This window comes from Miscanthus floridulus, chromosome 8 (assembly GCF_019320115.1).
Source record: "Miscanthus floridulus cultivar M001 chromosome 8, ASM1932011v1, whole genome shotgun sequence".
Taxonomy (NCBI): domain Eukaryota; kingdom Viridiplantae; phylum Streptophyta; class Magnoliopsida; order Poales; family Poaceae; genus Miscanthus; species Miscanthus floridulus.
The window spans coordinates 73033346-73050134 of NC_089587.1; the positions used below are offsets into that span (position 1 = coordinate 73033346).

General features: G+C 55.2%; 1 protein-coding gene and 1 long non-coding RNA gene across 2 annotated transcripts; one reads left to right on the forward strand and one right to left on the reverse strand.

Moving 5' to 3' along the window:
* The first annotated feature begins 279 nt into the window (after positions 1 to 279).
* Positions 280 to 582, forward strand: LOC136469378 (uncharacterized). The gene has a single exon (XM_066467592.1). It carries the CDS (start codon positions 280 to 282, stop codon positions 580 to 582), a length of 303 nt encoding a protein of 100 aa, XP_066323689.1.
* A 14989-nt stretch (positions 583 to 15571) lies between these two features.
* LOC136473189 (uncharacterized) lies at positions 15572 to 16133 on the reverse strand. Its single transcript, XR_010762536.1, has 4 exons — positions 15980 to 16133; positions 15860 to 15889; positions 15744 to 15777; positions 15572 to 15638 (listed from the first exon to the last, which is right to left on the reverse strand). It is a non-coding gene; the product is annotated as an uncharacterized lncRNA (long non-coding RNA).
* Positions 16134 to 16789: the final 656 nt, after the last annotated feature.

The window sequence follows — 16789 nt, forward strand, 5'->3', positions numbered from 1 at the left end:
CGACTCACCAAGGTGTTGATGGACGGAGGAAGCGGCCTCAACATCCTCTACGCCAACACCCTGGAGCTCCTAGAGCTCGACCGGTCGTAGCTCTAGGGTGATGCCGTGCCTTTCCACGGCATCATGTCGGGGAAACGCACGTGACCCCTCGGGCGCATCGACCTGATCGTTTGCTTCGGTACCCCCTCCAACTACCACAAGGAGGTCTTTACCTTCGAGGTGGTTGGATTTAGGGGAACCTACCACGCCATCCTGGGGTGGCCGTGCTACGCCAAGTTCATGGCGGTCCCCAACTACACCTACCTCAAGCTCAAGATGCTGGGTCCCAACGGCGTCATCATGATTGAATCCACGTATGAGCATGCATACGACTACGACATCAAGTGCATCGAGTACGCTGAGGCTCTCATGGAGGCCAAGACCCTGATCGCCAACCTCGGCCGGCTCGGTAGCGAGGCGCCTGACTCCAAGCGTCGCGCTGGGACGTTCGAGCCCACAGAGGCCATCAAGCTCGTCCCGGTCGACCCTGCCTGCCCTAACGACCGGGCGTTGAGGATCAGCGCCACCCTCGACATCAAATAGGAAGCCATGCTCATCGACTTTCTCCGCGCGAATGCTGATATATTTGCATGGAGTCCCCCGGACATGCCGGGCATACCGAGGGAGGTCGCCGAGCACGCCTTGGACATCCGGGCCAGCTCCAGACCGATGAAGCAGTGCCTGCGCCGATTCGATGAGGAAAAGCGTAGGACCATCGGTGAGGAGGTGCAGATTCTTTTGGCGGCCGGATTCATCAAGGAAGTATCCCATCTAGAGTGGCTAGCTAACCCTGTGTTAGTCAAGAAGAAAAATGGGAAGTGGAGGATGTGTGTAGATTACACCAGTTTGAATAAAGCCTGTCCGAAAGTCCCCTTCCCATTACCTCGAATCGATCAAATCGTTGACTCCACTACAGGATGCGAGACCCTATCTTTCCTCGATGCGTATTCCAGTTACCATCAAATCAAGATGAAAGAGTCCGACCAGCTCGCGACTTCTTTTATCACACCATTTGGCATGTACTGCTATGTGACTATGCCTTTCGGCCTCAGAAACATAGGGGCCACATACCAGCGGTGCATGACCCAGGTCTTTGGCGAGCACATCGGGCGAACCATCAAGGCCTATGTGGACGACATCATGGTCAAGTCTAGAAAGGCCGGGGATCTCATCGACGACCTGGAGATAGCCTTCAAATGCCATAGAGAGAAGGGCATCAAGCTCAACCCCGAGAAGTGTGTGTTTGGGGTCCCCCGAGGCATGCTCTTAGGATTCATAGTCTTGGAACGTGGCATTGAGGCCAACCCAGAGAAGGTCTCAGCCGTGACCAGCATGGGACCAATCTGAGACCTCAAGGGAGTGCAGAGGGTCATGGGATGCCTTGCGGCCCTGAGCCACTTCATCTCACGCCTTGGCGAAAAAGGCCTGCCTCTGTACCGCCTCTTGAGAAAATCCGAACGCTTTTCTTGGACCCCCGAGGCCGAAGAAGCCCTCACCAAGCTCAAGGCACTGCTCACCAATCCTCCCGTCCTGGTACCGCCGGCCAGGGATGAGGCCCTCTTACTCTACATCGCCGCAATGACCCAAGTGGTCAGCGCGACCGTGGTAGTGGAGAGGTAGGAAGAGGGGCATGCTCTACCCATCCAATGACCTGTTTACTTCATCAGCGAAGTGCTCCCCGAGACCAAAACGCGCTACCCCCACATCCAGAAGCTAATCTACGCTGTAGTCTTGGCTCAGCACAAGCTGTGTCACTACTTCGAGTCCCACCCAGTAACAGTGGTGTCGTCTTTCCCCTTGAGACAGATAATCCATAACCGGGAGGCCTCGGGTAGGATAGCCAAGTGGGCCATCGAACTCATGGGGGAAGCCTTTACTTTTGCGCCTTGGAAAGCGATTAAGTCTCAGGTCTTGGCCGATTTTGTGGCTGAGTGGACCGACATCCAATTGCCACCTGCTCAAATTCAGACGGAGTGCTGGACCATGTACTTCGACGGGTCCCTGATGAAGACTGGGGCAGGCGTGGGTCTGCTCTTCATCTCGCCCCTCGGAGTACACATGCGCTACATGGTTCGGCTCCACTTCGCCACCTCCAACAACGCAGCCGAGTACGAAGCTCTCGTCAATGGCTTGTAGATCACCATCGAACTTGGAGTATGGCGGCTCGATGTCTGGGGCAACTCGCAACTCATCATCGATCAAGTCATGAAGGAGTCAAACTGCCTCGACCCCAAAATAGAGGCATACTGCAAGTTGGTACGTCGCCTAGAAGACAAGTTCGACGGTCTCGAACTCAACCACATCGCGTGGAAATACAATAAGGCCGCGGACGAACTGGCAAAGGGGGCGTCGGCACGGGCTCCGGTCCCCCCGAATGTCTTTACCAGAGACCTCCACAAACCTTCCATCGACTACGCCTCGGCAGCGGAAGAGGGCCCACCGGCCGAACCCACCGCAGGGCTCGACGCCTCCTCTGCCGCTGAGACTCCTTCGGCCAAGTCTGAGGTCATGGAAGTCGACACGGAGCCTCCCGAGACCGACCAGGACACAGACTGGCGAGTCCTGTTCCTTGATTGGCTCGCTCGGGGAGAGCTTCCTACAGACAGGACCAAAGCTCGATGGCTTGCGCGATGAGCCAAAACTTACATCCTCCAACGATGCATCACCACCGAGGCAGGCTAGGCCCTACTTTGGGACTTGCATGCGGGGGCCTACGGGCACCATGCGGCGCCTCAGACGCTCATCGGAAATGCCTTCCGCCAAGGGTTCCACTGGCCGATGGCGGTTGCTGACGCCACCAAGTTAGTACGCTCCTATGAGGGATGCTAGTACTACGCGCGGTAGACGCACCTCCCGGCCCAGGCCCTCTAAACCATCCCCATTACATGGCCGTTTGCCATGTGGGGGCTCAACATGGTCGGGCCTCTACAGAAGGCCCCCCGGGGCTACACCCATCAGCTAGTAGCAGTCGATAAGTTCTCCAAATGGATCGAGGCTTGCCCAATCAATCAAATCAAATCCGAGCATGCGGTGCTATTCTTCACGGACATGATCCGCAGGTTCGGGGTTCCGAACACCATCATCACCAACAATGGGACATAGTTCACCGGCCAAAAATTCCTGACATTCTACGACGACCACCACATCTGTGTGCCCTAGTCGGTCGTAGGACACCCAAGGACAAATGGCCAAGTAGAACATGCCAACGGCATGATCCTATAAGGCCTCAAGCCAAGAATTTACAAACGGTTGAAGAAGTTTGGCAAGAAATGGCTCGCCGAACTCCCGTCGGTCATCTGGAGCCTGAGGAACACTCCAAGCCGAGCCACAAGGTTCACACCTTTCTTCCTGGTCTATGGAGCCGAGGCTATCCTCCCCACTGACTTAGAATATGGTTCCCCGAGGCTACAGGCCTACAACGAGCAAAGCAACCGCACCACCCGCGAGGACACCCTCGACCAACTAGAGGAAGCCCGAGACGTTGCGCTGCTACATTTGGCCAAGTACCAGCAAGCCCTACGGCGCTATCAGGCCCGGTGCATTCGAAGCTGAGACCTGAAAGTAGGCGACCTGGTGTTGAGGCTGAGGTAGAGCAACAAGGGCCACCACAAGCTGACCCCGCCATGGGAAGGACCATACATCGTCGCCCAAGTGCTGAAGCCCGGGACCTACAAGCTAGCCAATGAGAAGGGCAAAATCCTCACCAATGCTTGGAACATAGAATAGCTACGTCGCTTTTACCCTTAAATTTTCAAGCATTGTATACATTGTTTCTCGAAATACAATTAAGAAGCGTTCTTTAGTTGTTCTAATTTTTTGAGAAACCCCCCGAGCCCATCGCGGGCCTCGGCATAACGATAACACCATAAGGAAGACACGGCTCTGCCTCTGCAGAACCAAGCCTCCCTCGGGGGCTAGATGGGGGACTCCTCCCTAAGTCCCACGCACCATTTTTTAGTCGTTCTTCGAAAAAATTCCTACACCAAACTCTCTAGCTCGCTCTAACAAATCGGTTGTGAAAAACCCAAGGACCGAAAGTTTGTCTCAGGGCTAGAAGGCCGGTAGAGTCGTGAGACGGCCTATGCCTTCGGGCTATGGCACTCCCTCACCACCTTTTGCCCAAGGGGCGACTTAGGCTCCTAGGAGGTTTTTTGCAAAGAAATCTGATCAGAGACAACAGAGGGCAGAGGCTTAGAAATACAAGAAAAACGATTAAGAAGCACGAGTACTTTAAAAAAGGCCTTGACGGCCACAAGCGTTACGATATAAAGTTAATCCCTATTCTATTTATGTGGCCTCTTGGGCCCAGGTCATGGCTCAGGGCCTCCAGCATCGGTGGACGGCGTGGGAGGGACCACCTCCTCTTCGAAAAGCTTGGCCAGCGCCGTGCCGGGGCCCTCTAACGCCTCCATTAGCTTCGCCACCTCCTTGTCGGCCTCCCCGTCATCATCAGGCAGGACGTAGCCATTGCTGATGGCCTTGAGGTCGACGCCGATGTAGTGCAAGGCGATGACGGCCAGGGCACGCTTAACGCCCGTATGCAGCGCCCCTTGGAGTCGCTCGCGCACTTGGCCGCTCAACGCAATCAGGCGGCTACCGAGGGAGCTTCCCGACTAGACCCCCTCGACCTCTAGGGCCTCGCAGGTGGTACGGTCGGCACTCTTCAGCGCATCATGCTCCCCGATCTCGATCTCGAGCACCGCCTGCACGACGACGGAGGCCTCGGCTGCCTAGGTGACCTCTTTCTCTAGCTCTACGCCAAAAGAAACAGAATGGGGTTGAGCGCAAAGGAAAACAAGCCAAAAAGGGGTGGAAGCCTATGGGACTCACCCACGGCCTTCTTCTCCCAGCATCAGGCCTCGACTCGGGAGGCCTCGGCTTTCTCCCTCCAGCGTTGGGCCTCGACCCGAGAAGCCTCGGCCTTCTCCTTTAGGCGCTGGACCTCGATCCGGGAAGCCTTGGCCGCCCTAGAAGCCACTCCCTCCAGCTCTGTATCACACCAAGGAGTTAGGGGCCAAACACAAGAAAAACAAGTAAAACAAGGGGAATAAGACTCACCCTCAGCCTTTCCCCTCCAGACCACAGCCTCGGTCCGGGAAGCCTCAGCCGCCTTGAGGGCCTTATCCAAGGCACCTTTCGTCAGCTGGAGCGCACCCTGCTCTATCCCTAGCTGTCCAGCAAGGGCCTTGACAGAGGCCGTGGCTTCTCTAGCCTAGGACCTGAAGGTGTCCCGATCGTCAGCCACCCGGGCCAGCTCCTCCTCCAACTCTTTGACAAGCGTCGCCAAAGGGGTGACCTGCTCCTGAGCCGTGGCCGCCTCAGCCTTCGCATCAGAACAACGAAGGCAGAGGTCCTCCACCTCCATGCTCCGCGCCGACAGAAGCTCGTTGGCACCGGTAAGCAGGCCCTTCTGCCGCTGGAGCTGGTCCCAGACGTCCCTCTCCCGCCGGAGAAAGACCGACTTCCCGAGAGACCAGGTCTCAAGCTCCTGGATAAGCAGAATAGCGGTCATGCACTACAAGAAAACTCAGAAAAAGACGACACCACACGAGAAAGGAAGGCGCGTACCTGGGCGACGTCGGGCAAACTGTCAGCCATGACGAATAGCACTATCCACAGCGACCGCTCCGCCAGCTGGCGGTACTGCTCGAAGGTATCCCATCGACCCCCCTTGGCCACGTCCTCAAGGGTGAATAGAGGCTCCCCCTCAGGGTCGTCCTGGCTTCACCACAGGACATGTGGGTGATCCCACCCACGGGGCTCGGGTTGTACCCGCACGAGGGCTGAGCCGCCCTCGCTAGAGGTCGGAGCTGGCAGCTCCACGGTGCTGGCCGCCTCAGCGTCCGCCCCCTCCTTCCCCCGGGAAGTATCATCAGAGGAGATCGAATGGACCTCCGCTTCCTGGGCCCTCTTCTGCAACGGCGGTGGGCCTTGGACCGGGGGCGGTACTAAGGCTTCCGCCGCCTTCATCTCCACTTCCTGGGCCGACGGCTTCGCTGCGATCACATCGGCCCCAGTGGTCCTAGGGGCTCCGGCCTCCGCCATCGTGGCCTCGGTGGTCCCGGGGGCTCCGGCCCCCGCCGCTGTGGCCTCGGCGGTCCTGGGCGCCCCGACCTCCGTCGCCTCGACCTCGGAGGCCCAGGGGGCCTCGACCTTGGAAGCCTTGGCAACTGAGGGCGCCTCGGCCCCATCTGAATCACGAGCCTCGGCCTCATGGGGCAGAGGCGCCCCCTCCCCCGTCTGTGTCGGGGTCGCCTCGGCAGCCCGTCCTTGGGCAACCGGCTCCTTCGGGTCGGCCCTCGCCGACGCTGCACCACGTTGTATGGCGGCTTGCGCCTTCGCCACCCAGTGGGTGGTGGAGCTGGGGCTCACCTTGAGCGCCTTAAGGGGCACCAAGGTGGGCACCTCCGCAGGTCGCTTCCGGCTAAAGACAAAATACTTATGGGGTCAGCATGAGACCGAAGAACGAACGGAAAATGCTGCAACTCTATCGAAAATACGCTTACCTCGAGCGGGGCTGCAGCCGCTTCGGCATGGCGACCCTCCTCTGCGAAGGCAGTGGCGGTGGCAGAGGCACGGCCTCTGTATCCACCGGCACCGGCCGGTCCTCGACGGACCCCGACGCCCCCTCGGTCCTCTACGGGGGTAGTTGCATCGCCCCCGCCGCCACCTGCTCCACCGCTGCCGTCGAGCCCACCGGGCTGACGGTGCGCTTTCCCAACGCCCGCGCCTCGGGCGTGTCGGCCTCGGCCCCGGGGCGAGCGATCACCGGACCTGAGGCGTCTCCTCCTCCTCCTCCTGGGAGTGCCGAGCCGCTCGCCGACGCCCCGGGTGCCGTCTCCCCGACATCCGGGAGATGGTCCAGGGGACCCCGCCCCCTCTCGCTCTCGTCATCTCGATCTGAAGAGTCCTCCGATGGTGAAGGCGATGGGGACGCCTCCACCGGGAGACCGTCCTGCCTCTGCTACCGGCGGCGCTTCTCCAGTTCCTCACGCGCAAGGATCTTCCTTGTGCGCTTCGCCACCTCGGCGTCCTTCCGCCTCTTCTGCGCCTCGGCGTGCGCCCGGTTGACCGCCCGCCGCCGTGCATCCTCAGGAATGGGTGGTGGGGAGTCTCGCACGTCCCTCATCCCCTGTAGGAACGGCGAACACGGATAAGAGAACAAGAAATGGTGAGAAACGGGGAGGCCTTAGGGGCTGCAGCGGTGCGTGACTTACCAGCGAGAGGAACCCCCACGATGGGCGCATCGCAAAGGGGGTCAGGCCACCGCTCCTCAGCTTTGCCTCCACCATCTCCCTCACCCAGCGAAGAATTTCTTCGTCGGAGAGGGCGGAGGCAGACATCCGGATACCCTCGATCAGCTCATCCGGCCTCATCTAGAACAGGCACCGCCGCCGAGCCATCAGCGGCAGCACCCTTCGGCGGTGGAAGGCGGCCATGACCACAGCCGTAGTAAGGCCGCGGCCCCGTAGCCTCTCTAGCCCCTCCAGGAGCGGCTACAGCTTGGGCTGATCTTCCCTCGGGACGCCATACTTCCACTTCTCCGGACAGCTCTCCATGATCCGCCCAGTGTAGGGGGGGAGTCCGCCGTCGTTGTTGCGAAGGTAGAACCAACTGGTGTACCAGCGGTGATTGGTTGACGTGAGCTGGGTCGGGATGTAAAGGTGCTGACAGTCTTGGCACACTTGGAGAGTGCAGCCACCGGCCCTCACCACCTTCCTCGTGCCCGATGTACTCGTCGGCTTGGTGGTATGCCCCGCCCGGAAGAGGTGGAGCCACAGCTCCCAATGGGGAGCAATCCCTAGATACCCCTCGCAGACAACGACGAAGATGGCCGCCTATGCGATGGAATTGGGGTTGAAGTTGTGGAGCTCCACGCCGTAGTAGTGCAGGAGGGCCCGCATGAACTGGTCCGCCAGAAGGCCGAGGCTGCGCTCGTGAAGAGACACGAAGCTCACGACGTAGCCGTCGTGGGGCCTCGGCTCTGGCTCGCCCAACAGAGCAATCCACTCTGGCCTATTGGAGTCGGTAACCGGACGGAGAAGACCGTCGTTGACGAGCAACTGGAGCGTCTCCACAGATACGTCGGACGGACCCCAAGGGTCCGCCTCAATGACAACAACGTTGCCGGCCATGAGTGCGGTGGAGAATTCGACTACGGCGGTGAGTCTCTCTCTCTCTCTGCCTCACCTGTCTCCCTTCTTCTTCCTGGTGCTCTCTGCTCTAGCGACGGCTCAAGGGCGGCAAAGGCTAATGCAGGCAAGGTAAAGAGAGAAGGGGCGAGGCTTGTTGCGTATTTATGCAGGAAAAAGGCGAAACGGACGGGCGACAAAATCGGGAAAGTTTCCCTCAGATCCGGCACAGTTAATCCAGATCCGATTTTACCGCCCACATGCCCACCTTTTCCTCATTAATCACATGAACAGTTATGTTCCACCCATTGACACAACGTCACATCCAACCGCTGCAGCGGTAGGCGCCGTTCCGCCTTCCCGAGAAAATCGCCTCAAAAGGTGCGCCTGCCGTTGTCAAGCCAATGGGAGAGATATCCCCCCACCCTATTCCTTTCAGACGAAGGAACTGGGCGCCGAGCCCGTTACGGTCCAGGGGTTCGAAGGCTGGGCCCCTGAGGGTTTCGACAGCCGCCCTAGGGCAACAGAGTCAGGGACGACTATGGGCGAGCCCGTACGGGGCCGAGGCCTAAGCAAGCGAAATGCTTGGGATGTCCTAAGTCGTGTCCGAGACCGGCAGGGAGGTCTTCGAATGGGATCCCACCATAGGGAGGCATCGAGCCACCGGGGCCCAGCGAATGGCCCCGGCACTCACTAGAGAAGCCCTCTGGTACTTTTGGAGTGCGTCTCCAGACCACTAGCCGACCCCTATCGAATGGGGCAGGAGCCTCCACTCGGACTTACCCGATAACAGCTCACCGGAAGTGTCACCGCTCACGCCCACCGAGGGTAGCCTGGCACATTCCCCCCTCCTTCCGAGCGAAAAGGAAGCGCGAGGGTCGCATAAAAAGTCAGGGGAACCCCTGATCGCCCTCTTGCTCCGTGCAGAGGCTCGGGGGCTCTTCCTACAAATCTTGCTGAGACCCAGCGACCAAGGCTCGCACTCGAGGGGGCTTGGCAAAACAATCCCTCCTTCTGAGCAAAAAGGACGCGCGAGGGTCGTACAAAAAGCCAGGGGAACTCATGACGGCCCTCTCGCTCCGTGCAGAGGCTAGGGGGCTCTTCCTGTAGATATGCCGAGACCCCGCGACCTAGGCTCGCACCCGAGGGGGGCTCGACAAACAAACCCTCACGCGTGAGGGGCATACAAAAAGCCAGGGAAACTCCTGATCGCCCTCTCGCTCCGTGCAGAGGCCCGAGGGCTCTTCCTGCAACTTTGCCAAGACCCAACGACCTAGGCTCGCACTCAAGGGGGCTCGACAAATAACCCCCCCATCCGAACGAAAAGGATATGTGAGGGTCGAACAAAAAAGTCAGGGGGCTCCTCCTACACCCAAGACAAAGACAAGCGACCCAAGCCCGCACTTGAAGACTCAGAAAAATGCGATAAAGGGTATCGAGCCTGTTACGGTCCAGGGGTTCAAAGGCTGGGCCCCCAAGGGTTTCGACAGCCGCCCTAGGGCAATAGAGTCAGGGACGACTATGGGCGAGCCCGCGCATGGCCAAGGCCCGAGCAAACGATCGCTCGAGATGTCCTAAGTCGTGTCCGAGACTGACAGGGAGGTCTCCGAATGGGATCCCACCGTAGGGAGGCATCAAGCCACCGGGGCCCAGCGAACGGCCCCGGCACCCACTAGAGAAGCCCTCTAGTACTTTTGGAGTGCGTCTCCAGACCGCTAGCCAACCTCTATCGAATGGGGCACGGGCCTCCACTCGGACTTACCCGATAACAGCTCACCGGAAGTGTCACCGCTCGCGCCCACCGAGGGTAGCCTGGCATATTCCACCCCTCCTTCCGAGTGAAAAGGAAGCGCGAGGGTCGCACAAAAAGTCAGGGGAACTCCTGATCGTCCTCTCGCTCCGTGCAGAGGCTCGGGGGCTCTTCCTACGATCTTGCTGAGACCCCACGACCCGAACTCGCACTCGTGGGCTCGGCAAATACGATAAAATCCCTCGCTCAACATGGAAAAAAGACCCTGGAGGAATAAATCCACTCCCCCAGGGCCTCGGGGGCTACACCCGGCGGGTGCGCTCGCGCGCACCCACCAAGACCTTGAAGTACGAAACACTATCCTGTCAGGAGCTACCGCAAGTCAAGCCTCGTCAAAACCTCAAGAAGAGCGCTCACGCTCTCCCTGAGGCTCGGGGGCTACTGCCGGGTACCATAAAACGGGGTACCCTGAGCGTATACCGAAAGAATCACTTAGACCCCATCAAAAACAAAAGCCAAAAGGCAAACTGTTGGTTAACCCCTAGCCTTGTCTGAGCCCATCGGTTCTCCACCTCGCTCGAGGCCTCGCACGGGAGGCCTCGACGGCCTGCCAAATCTCCGTCTCGCTCAAGGCCTTGCACGGGAGGCCTCGGATGGGGAACCAATTCTCCGTCTCGCCTGAGGCCCCACGCGTAAAGCCTCAGACGAGATGTCGATTCTCTGTATCGCTCGAGGCTGACTCAGCAACAACCCGTCGCTTCTGCCTCGACCAGTCTCCCCGACCGAGCGTCACGTCCCATTAATGCACCAACCACTCTCGTGATATCAGCCAGACGACGGCTCGACACTACGGAGCGGCCGACGAGATGGGAAGTCGCATCAACGCCATACCGTCCAGGACAGAACGGGGTAGGGGTTACCGACCACTGTGCTCTGGTGCTGTGCCCACGATCAACGCCCGCACTACACTGTGCCACCTAACCCCTGCCCCAGGAACAACGCGGCGTGGGGAGTCAAGTCCGGGTCACCATAGCCTCGGAATCAGCGCACGGGACCAACTGCTCCCCCTGAGCCTTGGCAATATACTTCAGGGTCTCGGCAACCTCGGGATTCGTGCCTACCGAGCCTCCCACGATGGCTCGGCCTCGGCACCAACTGAGTCTCGGCTTCTCACGCAGTCAACACACGGTGACCGGCGCGTCGACCGCCACGCCCTGCTTCAAGCTAACACTGGAGCTCCCACGATATACAGGATCGGATGTGACCGGCGCGTCGCCCCAGTACTTCAAGGATGGGACCACTCCATCGACCATGCCACCACAGTAACAGGCTACAGAGCTCGGACATGCCGCCTCCGTTCGCACGACGCCGAATAGCTAGCGCATATATCACCCTTGTCCCTCCCTTCAACTATAAAAGGGAGGGACCAGGGCCATTTCTAGGGGGACCGGACGCTTACGATTAGGCCTACGCCCACGCGACGAACTCACGCATAAACGCACGGACGAACACATGAGCTTCCCCGCTGCTTGAGATCAATATCTCAAGCAATCCACGCCGCTCCACGCAGAGACCTGGGACTAGCTCTCTCTCTTGCCCTGCTTGTAACCCCCTACTACGGGCATTTCGGTGCAAGGAATACAAGATCGAACTCTCAGACTAAACGTAGGGCACCCATTGTCCGAACCAGTATAAACCTCGTGTCTCTTTGTATCACCATCCGGGATTGGGAACACGCAGTACAAATTTACTAGTTGGTTGAGGGTCCGCTGATCCAAAACACCGATAGCATGATTAAGCCACCATACCGCATAGTGCCGTACCTAGCAATGCCGTGTCTGACCGTGCTCGTGCCAGTGCCGTGCCATGTGGTCCGGTTGGACATCTATGGGCGTGTTTGGTTCATTTCCCAGCCCAGCCTAGCTCGCATCAGCCAGCCAGGCCCCTTTTGGCCAGGTTGAGCGCATGCAAGGGGTGGTTGTTTGGTTGGCTGGCTCCCAGCAGCCTGGTCACATGCAGCCGGTGTTTGGTTTCCTGAACCTGCATCGGATTCAAATCAAGAGGATGCAGGAACCATGTTTGGTTGCCCGCATAGAAGCCGGTGGAGTTACCACTTTGATTTAGTGGTAAGATTACCACTAGCAAGTCCAAAGTTTGCTACAACACTTTGTTTGCAATGAATATTACATCATTTTGGAAAGCTAAATTAAAATTACTAAAGCCCGGACTAATATTATTACACCCTCCACTAAAAATTACATCATTTTGCTACAACACTTTGTTTGCAATGAATATTACATCCTTCTTTGCAATGCATACCGCATGCTCCACTACGAACACGCCATCGGCTTCATTTTTTCTTCAGCTTTTAGACCATGGAATGACAAACAAAAAATTAAAGTTCATCAATGACATAAGGCATGTGCTCAGTATAATAAACCAAAGCATCATTGGCATAAGGCATGTGCTCAGTATATATAAAAAAACCTCATCATTGGCACAAGGCATGTGCTTAGTTTTAAAAAACGTCATCATTGGCATTAGACAAAAGCTCATATTGAAATGGTCACATCATTGGCAAACAAGATCAGATTAGTTCTCAGATCATCAAGTTCACATCAATGTCAACACAGGCAAAAAGAGATGCACCAGCTAGGTAAAGAATGCAGACTCAGGTATAAGAAAACAAGCATCACAGGCAATGGACATGTGCTCAGATATAAGAAAACAAACATCACAGGCAATGGACATGTGCTCAGATATAAGAAAACAAGCATCACAGGCAATGGACATGTGCTCAGATATAAGAAAACAAAAATCACAGGCAATAAGGCAAGTGCTCAGAATGAAATTGTGCAAATCACAGGCACAGGCTGATGCCCATATCAAGTTCAGAACCATAAGGTTCACACCATTAGCAATGGACTCATGGTCAGATTGCCACCACTAGGTTGATCTAGGTTGTAGGTGCAGGGTTATCTAAGACACTAACTATATGTTAGTGTTAGTAAGTAAGCTATGCAGGATCAGATCAACTGCACAAAAGAGAAGGTCAACCCACTACACATCCACCAGCTGTAGTTAGGTATGCACAAAAGAGGCACTGCACAAAAGGATCAACCCCAAGCTGTGAAGCCTTCACATGTAGTAGTGCTTGGCCAAGTAGGTCCTTAGCCACAGCTCACGGTGGGAGTCAGACATCTTGACAAAAGCTGAACCCAAGGCCTTGTTATCCAACAGATGGCCATAAGCACACATCAGTGCTTCTTCAGTGAAGCCTGGCACAAACATAACAGCACCATACAGCTCAGGGTGGGAATCCTCAACCTTGGTCGACCTAATAGCATCAGCAACATCCTTCACTGCCTCTGCCATGCCAGTGAACAGAACAATATCCTCTTCTGCCAGCATGGATCTCTTCCTCTTGTTACCAACTCCTCCCTCACTCTTGGTATCCTCAGGAGTCACAGTCTTGCCACTGTTCAGGATCTCAGTCTTCAGTGAGCTCTCAGCACAGTCAGATGGTGTGCCAAGTGGCTCATTGGAGCCCATAGCCCACTTGCCTGTTGCCTGACCATTGGCAAAGATGACCATCATCTGCTTGTAGTGTTGTATGGGCTTGTTGAGCAGTGGAGCATCATTGGGGTGGTCCTGCAAAATGAACTGTCCCTTGTTAGCCATAATGACAAAATGTTTCAAAGAGACATCTAACAAATTAAGTTGTAGTATCACAGGTTCTTGCTCACCTTGGTATGACCATTGTAGTGTTCCTCCTCAAGAACAATCATGCAGTTGTCCTCATCCCACTGAGCTCCACTAAGGTCCCTCAGCTTGGACAGTTTCACCCACCTCTGCCTCCACTTCCTCAGGTGGTTGTACACCTGGGTACCACTAACTTCATGACCACAGAACTCTTGCAGGGCCTTTGCCACCTTGTTCAGGTGCACTTCTTTGCTATTGCCCAAAGTCTCAGATCAAGTGTAGTATCACAGAAAAAAAAAACATCATTGCTATTGCCCAAAGTCTCAGATCAAGTGTAGTATCACAGAAAAAAACATCATTGCTATTGCCCAAAGTCTCAGATCAAGTGTAGTATCACAGAAAAAAATATCATTGCTATTGTCCAAAGTCTCAGATCAAGTGTAGTATCACAGAAAAAAAAATATCATTGCTATTGCCCAAAGTCTCAGATCAAGTGCAGAATCACAGGAAAAAACAGCATTTGTCCATGAATAAAATGAATTACAGGCAACTTAATGATACATAATAGAACTCTAGATTCTAGAAAGACCCCTATTAGCCCACATGTGATTAGCCCATTCATCCCTCTGAAGTGCCCAGGCAGCATTGTCATCCATATGAGCAGGATGGGGCTGACTGTTTGTGTCATTTGGTACCCAAGAGAACTCTTCTGGAATAACCTCATCAACCCCAAAACTAAGGATCCAGTTATGCATTATACAACATGCAAGCACAAGCTTGATTTGTGTCCTCAAGCGATGGAATGGTTTGTTGGTGTCAATGATGCGAAAACGGTTCTTCAGAGCCCCAAATGCCCTTTCTACAGTTACTCTCAAACTAGAGTGCCTCAAATTCTACAACTCTTTTGGGTTGGTTGGGTAGTTCCTATTCCCATATTCTTTAAGATGGTACCTACAACCTCGATAAGGAGGAAGAAATCCAGGCCGACAAGTATATCCAGCATCTACTAAGAAGAATTTGCCTAAAACAAATGTGGAGTTCAATTAGATTCATCATTTTGCAGTTACATTTGCTTCTTATTATCACAGTTGATTTAATTACCTGGTGGAACCCTCAACCCATCCTCTCTCTGTAATGCATCAGCAAGAATTGTGGCATCATGAGCTGATCCCTCCCAACCAGCCAGCACATAGGTAAATTTCAAGTCAAAGCTAACTGCTGCTAGCACATTTTGTGTGGGGGCATTCTTTCTACCCCTAAATGCAGCTTGCATCTTGGCTGGAACTTTGGCAAATACATGAGTCCCATCAATGGCCCCAATGCAGTCCTACATGGCCCCTAAGCAAGTTGCACAAACTAAAAAAGGGTGCCCTTCTCATTCTAAGCATGTTCACACACTCTATATCATTGTAGTTGTAAATTAAGTTCAAGTTCCTTTGGCGCTCCTCATCCCTAATGCTCATTGGACCATAATTGATCTGAGGCCACTGACTCTGAAGCATTCTAAGTCTAGCAAACAGCAGGGCATACATAGCAGTGATAAGAGCAGCAGCACGAGCAAAAAGAATGCGTCTCTTCTCTTCCAAGTCCATCTAGAAAAAATGAATGGAATTTAAGGACAAATGCTCAGAATGACAATGTCATCATCATGGACTTAGACAAAAGCTTAGAAAAAGGATTCATCATATACTAGAACATGCTAAAAATAAGACTTTCATCATCACAGACTAGGGCAATAGCTCAGAAAAAAAGGCATCATCATAGACTAAGGCAATAGCTCAGGACAAAAGGAATCATCACAGATTTGGACAATAGCTCAGATAAAATGGCAACTTCATATACTTGCTCATAATCTCACAAAGTAGGACATGCATCCGAATCCAAGAACGCAGGACTCACTATCGCACGGTACAGATTAGGGGGGAGGCGAGAGGGGGAGTAGATATACAAAATACCCACGTCAACAAGCAGCAGCACCAGCTAAAGCCCAACCCAGCAGGTGAGGGAGCTCAGATCTGCAAACACACAAGCAAAGAAAAGAGGATTAGCATACACAAAATAGGATTTTTACTTGAAAAAAATAAGAAAACAATATGAGACCTAAGAACAAGGATCCATACCGCAATAACAGCCAAGAAATCAGATCTGGTGTGCCTGCAGCGAGATCAACAAACACTGGTGACCTAGGGTTTCAAATCGCAAAGAAAAATGGAGAAAGAGAAGGGGAAAAACTCACTTGCTTCGAGAGGATGCAAATCCACGGCACCTGCAACAAATCGAGATAGAGGGTAGGCATTAGGAGGCCACGAATCCATCAAGAACACCGGGGGGAGGAGGAAGAGGAGGTGGAGCTTACCGGCGGCGCAGACGGGGAGCGACAAGAAGAAGAAGAGAGGGAGGCGGCGGGAGGGAAGATATATAGGCGGTGAATGGCGGGAACGGGGGAGGTAACCCTAGGATCTTCGCGCCATCTCCCCGCGCACGGAATCGCCAGGCGCGCGAGCTCGCGGGAGCACAGAGCGAGCCAGGCTGAAGAAAAACGGACGATTTGGGCGTTCCTCGCGAGCCAGGCCAGGAGACGGCTTTTGCACGAGCAGAGCCTGGCTCGGGACGGTGGCCAGGAAACCAAACATAAGGAGGCTACATCCGGAGATGCTGGTTTGCCCTTATGCAGGCAACCAAACACGCCCTATACTCCTGGCGCCCCCGAAAAATCAGACCCGCGCGCTCCCAGCCTTGGTATGGCGCACGTGTTAGACAGGGGACAAAAAGAATGGCGCAGAACTAGGCTCACACGCACCCCGCGCAAGTAAAAAAAATTCCTCGTCCTTATCCTGGCGGACTCTTCCTATCTCCCTGTTCTTCGCCCTCTCCACTCTCTCTCTCTCTCTCTCTCTCTCTCTCAGAAAGACGGTGGCGGCCGGCCGGAGCACAACGCAACCCAGGCGAGGTAAGCCCCTTGCTCCCTCTCTCTGTTCCCTCTCATAGCTTCTCCCTTTGCTTCCCACATAGGGTCATGGAAGAGATTCCGGATGTGGCAGATCCAGCGGCCATGAGCGGGCGAGGTTCCAACGAAGGGTGGCCCAACGCAGGCCAGGTCAACAGCGGCTTCACTACCCTTGGATCCAACGAGGTGAGCCCCTGCTCCTATAGTCCTCCCCACGCA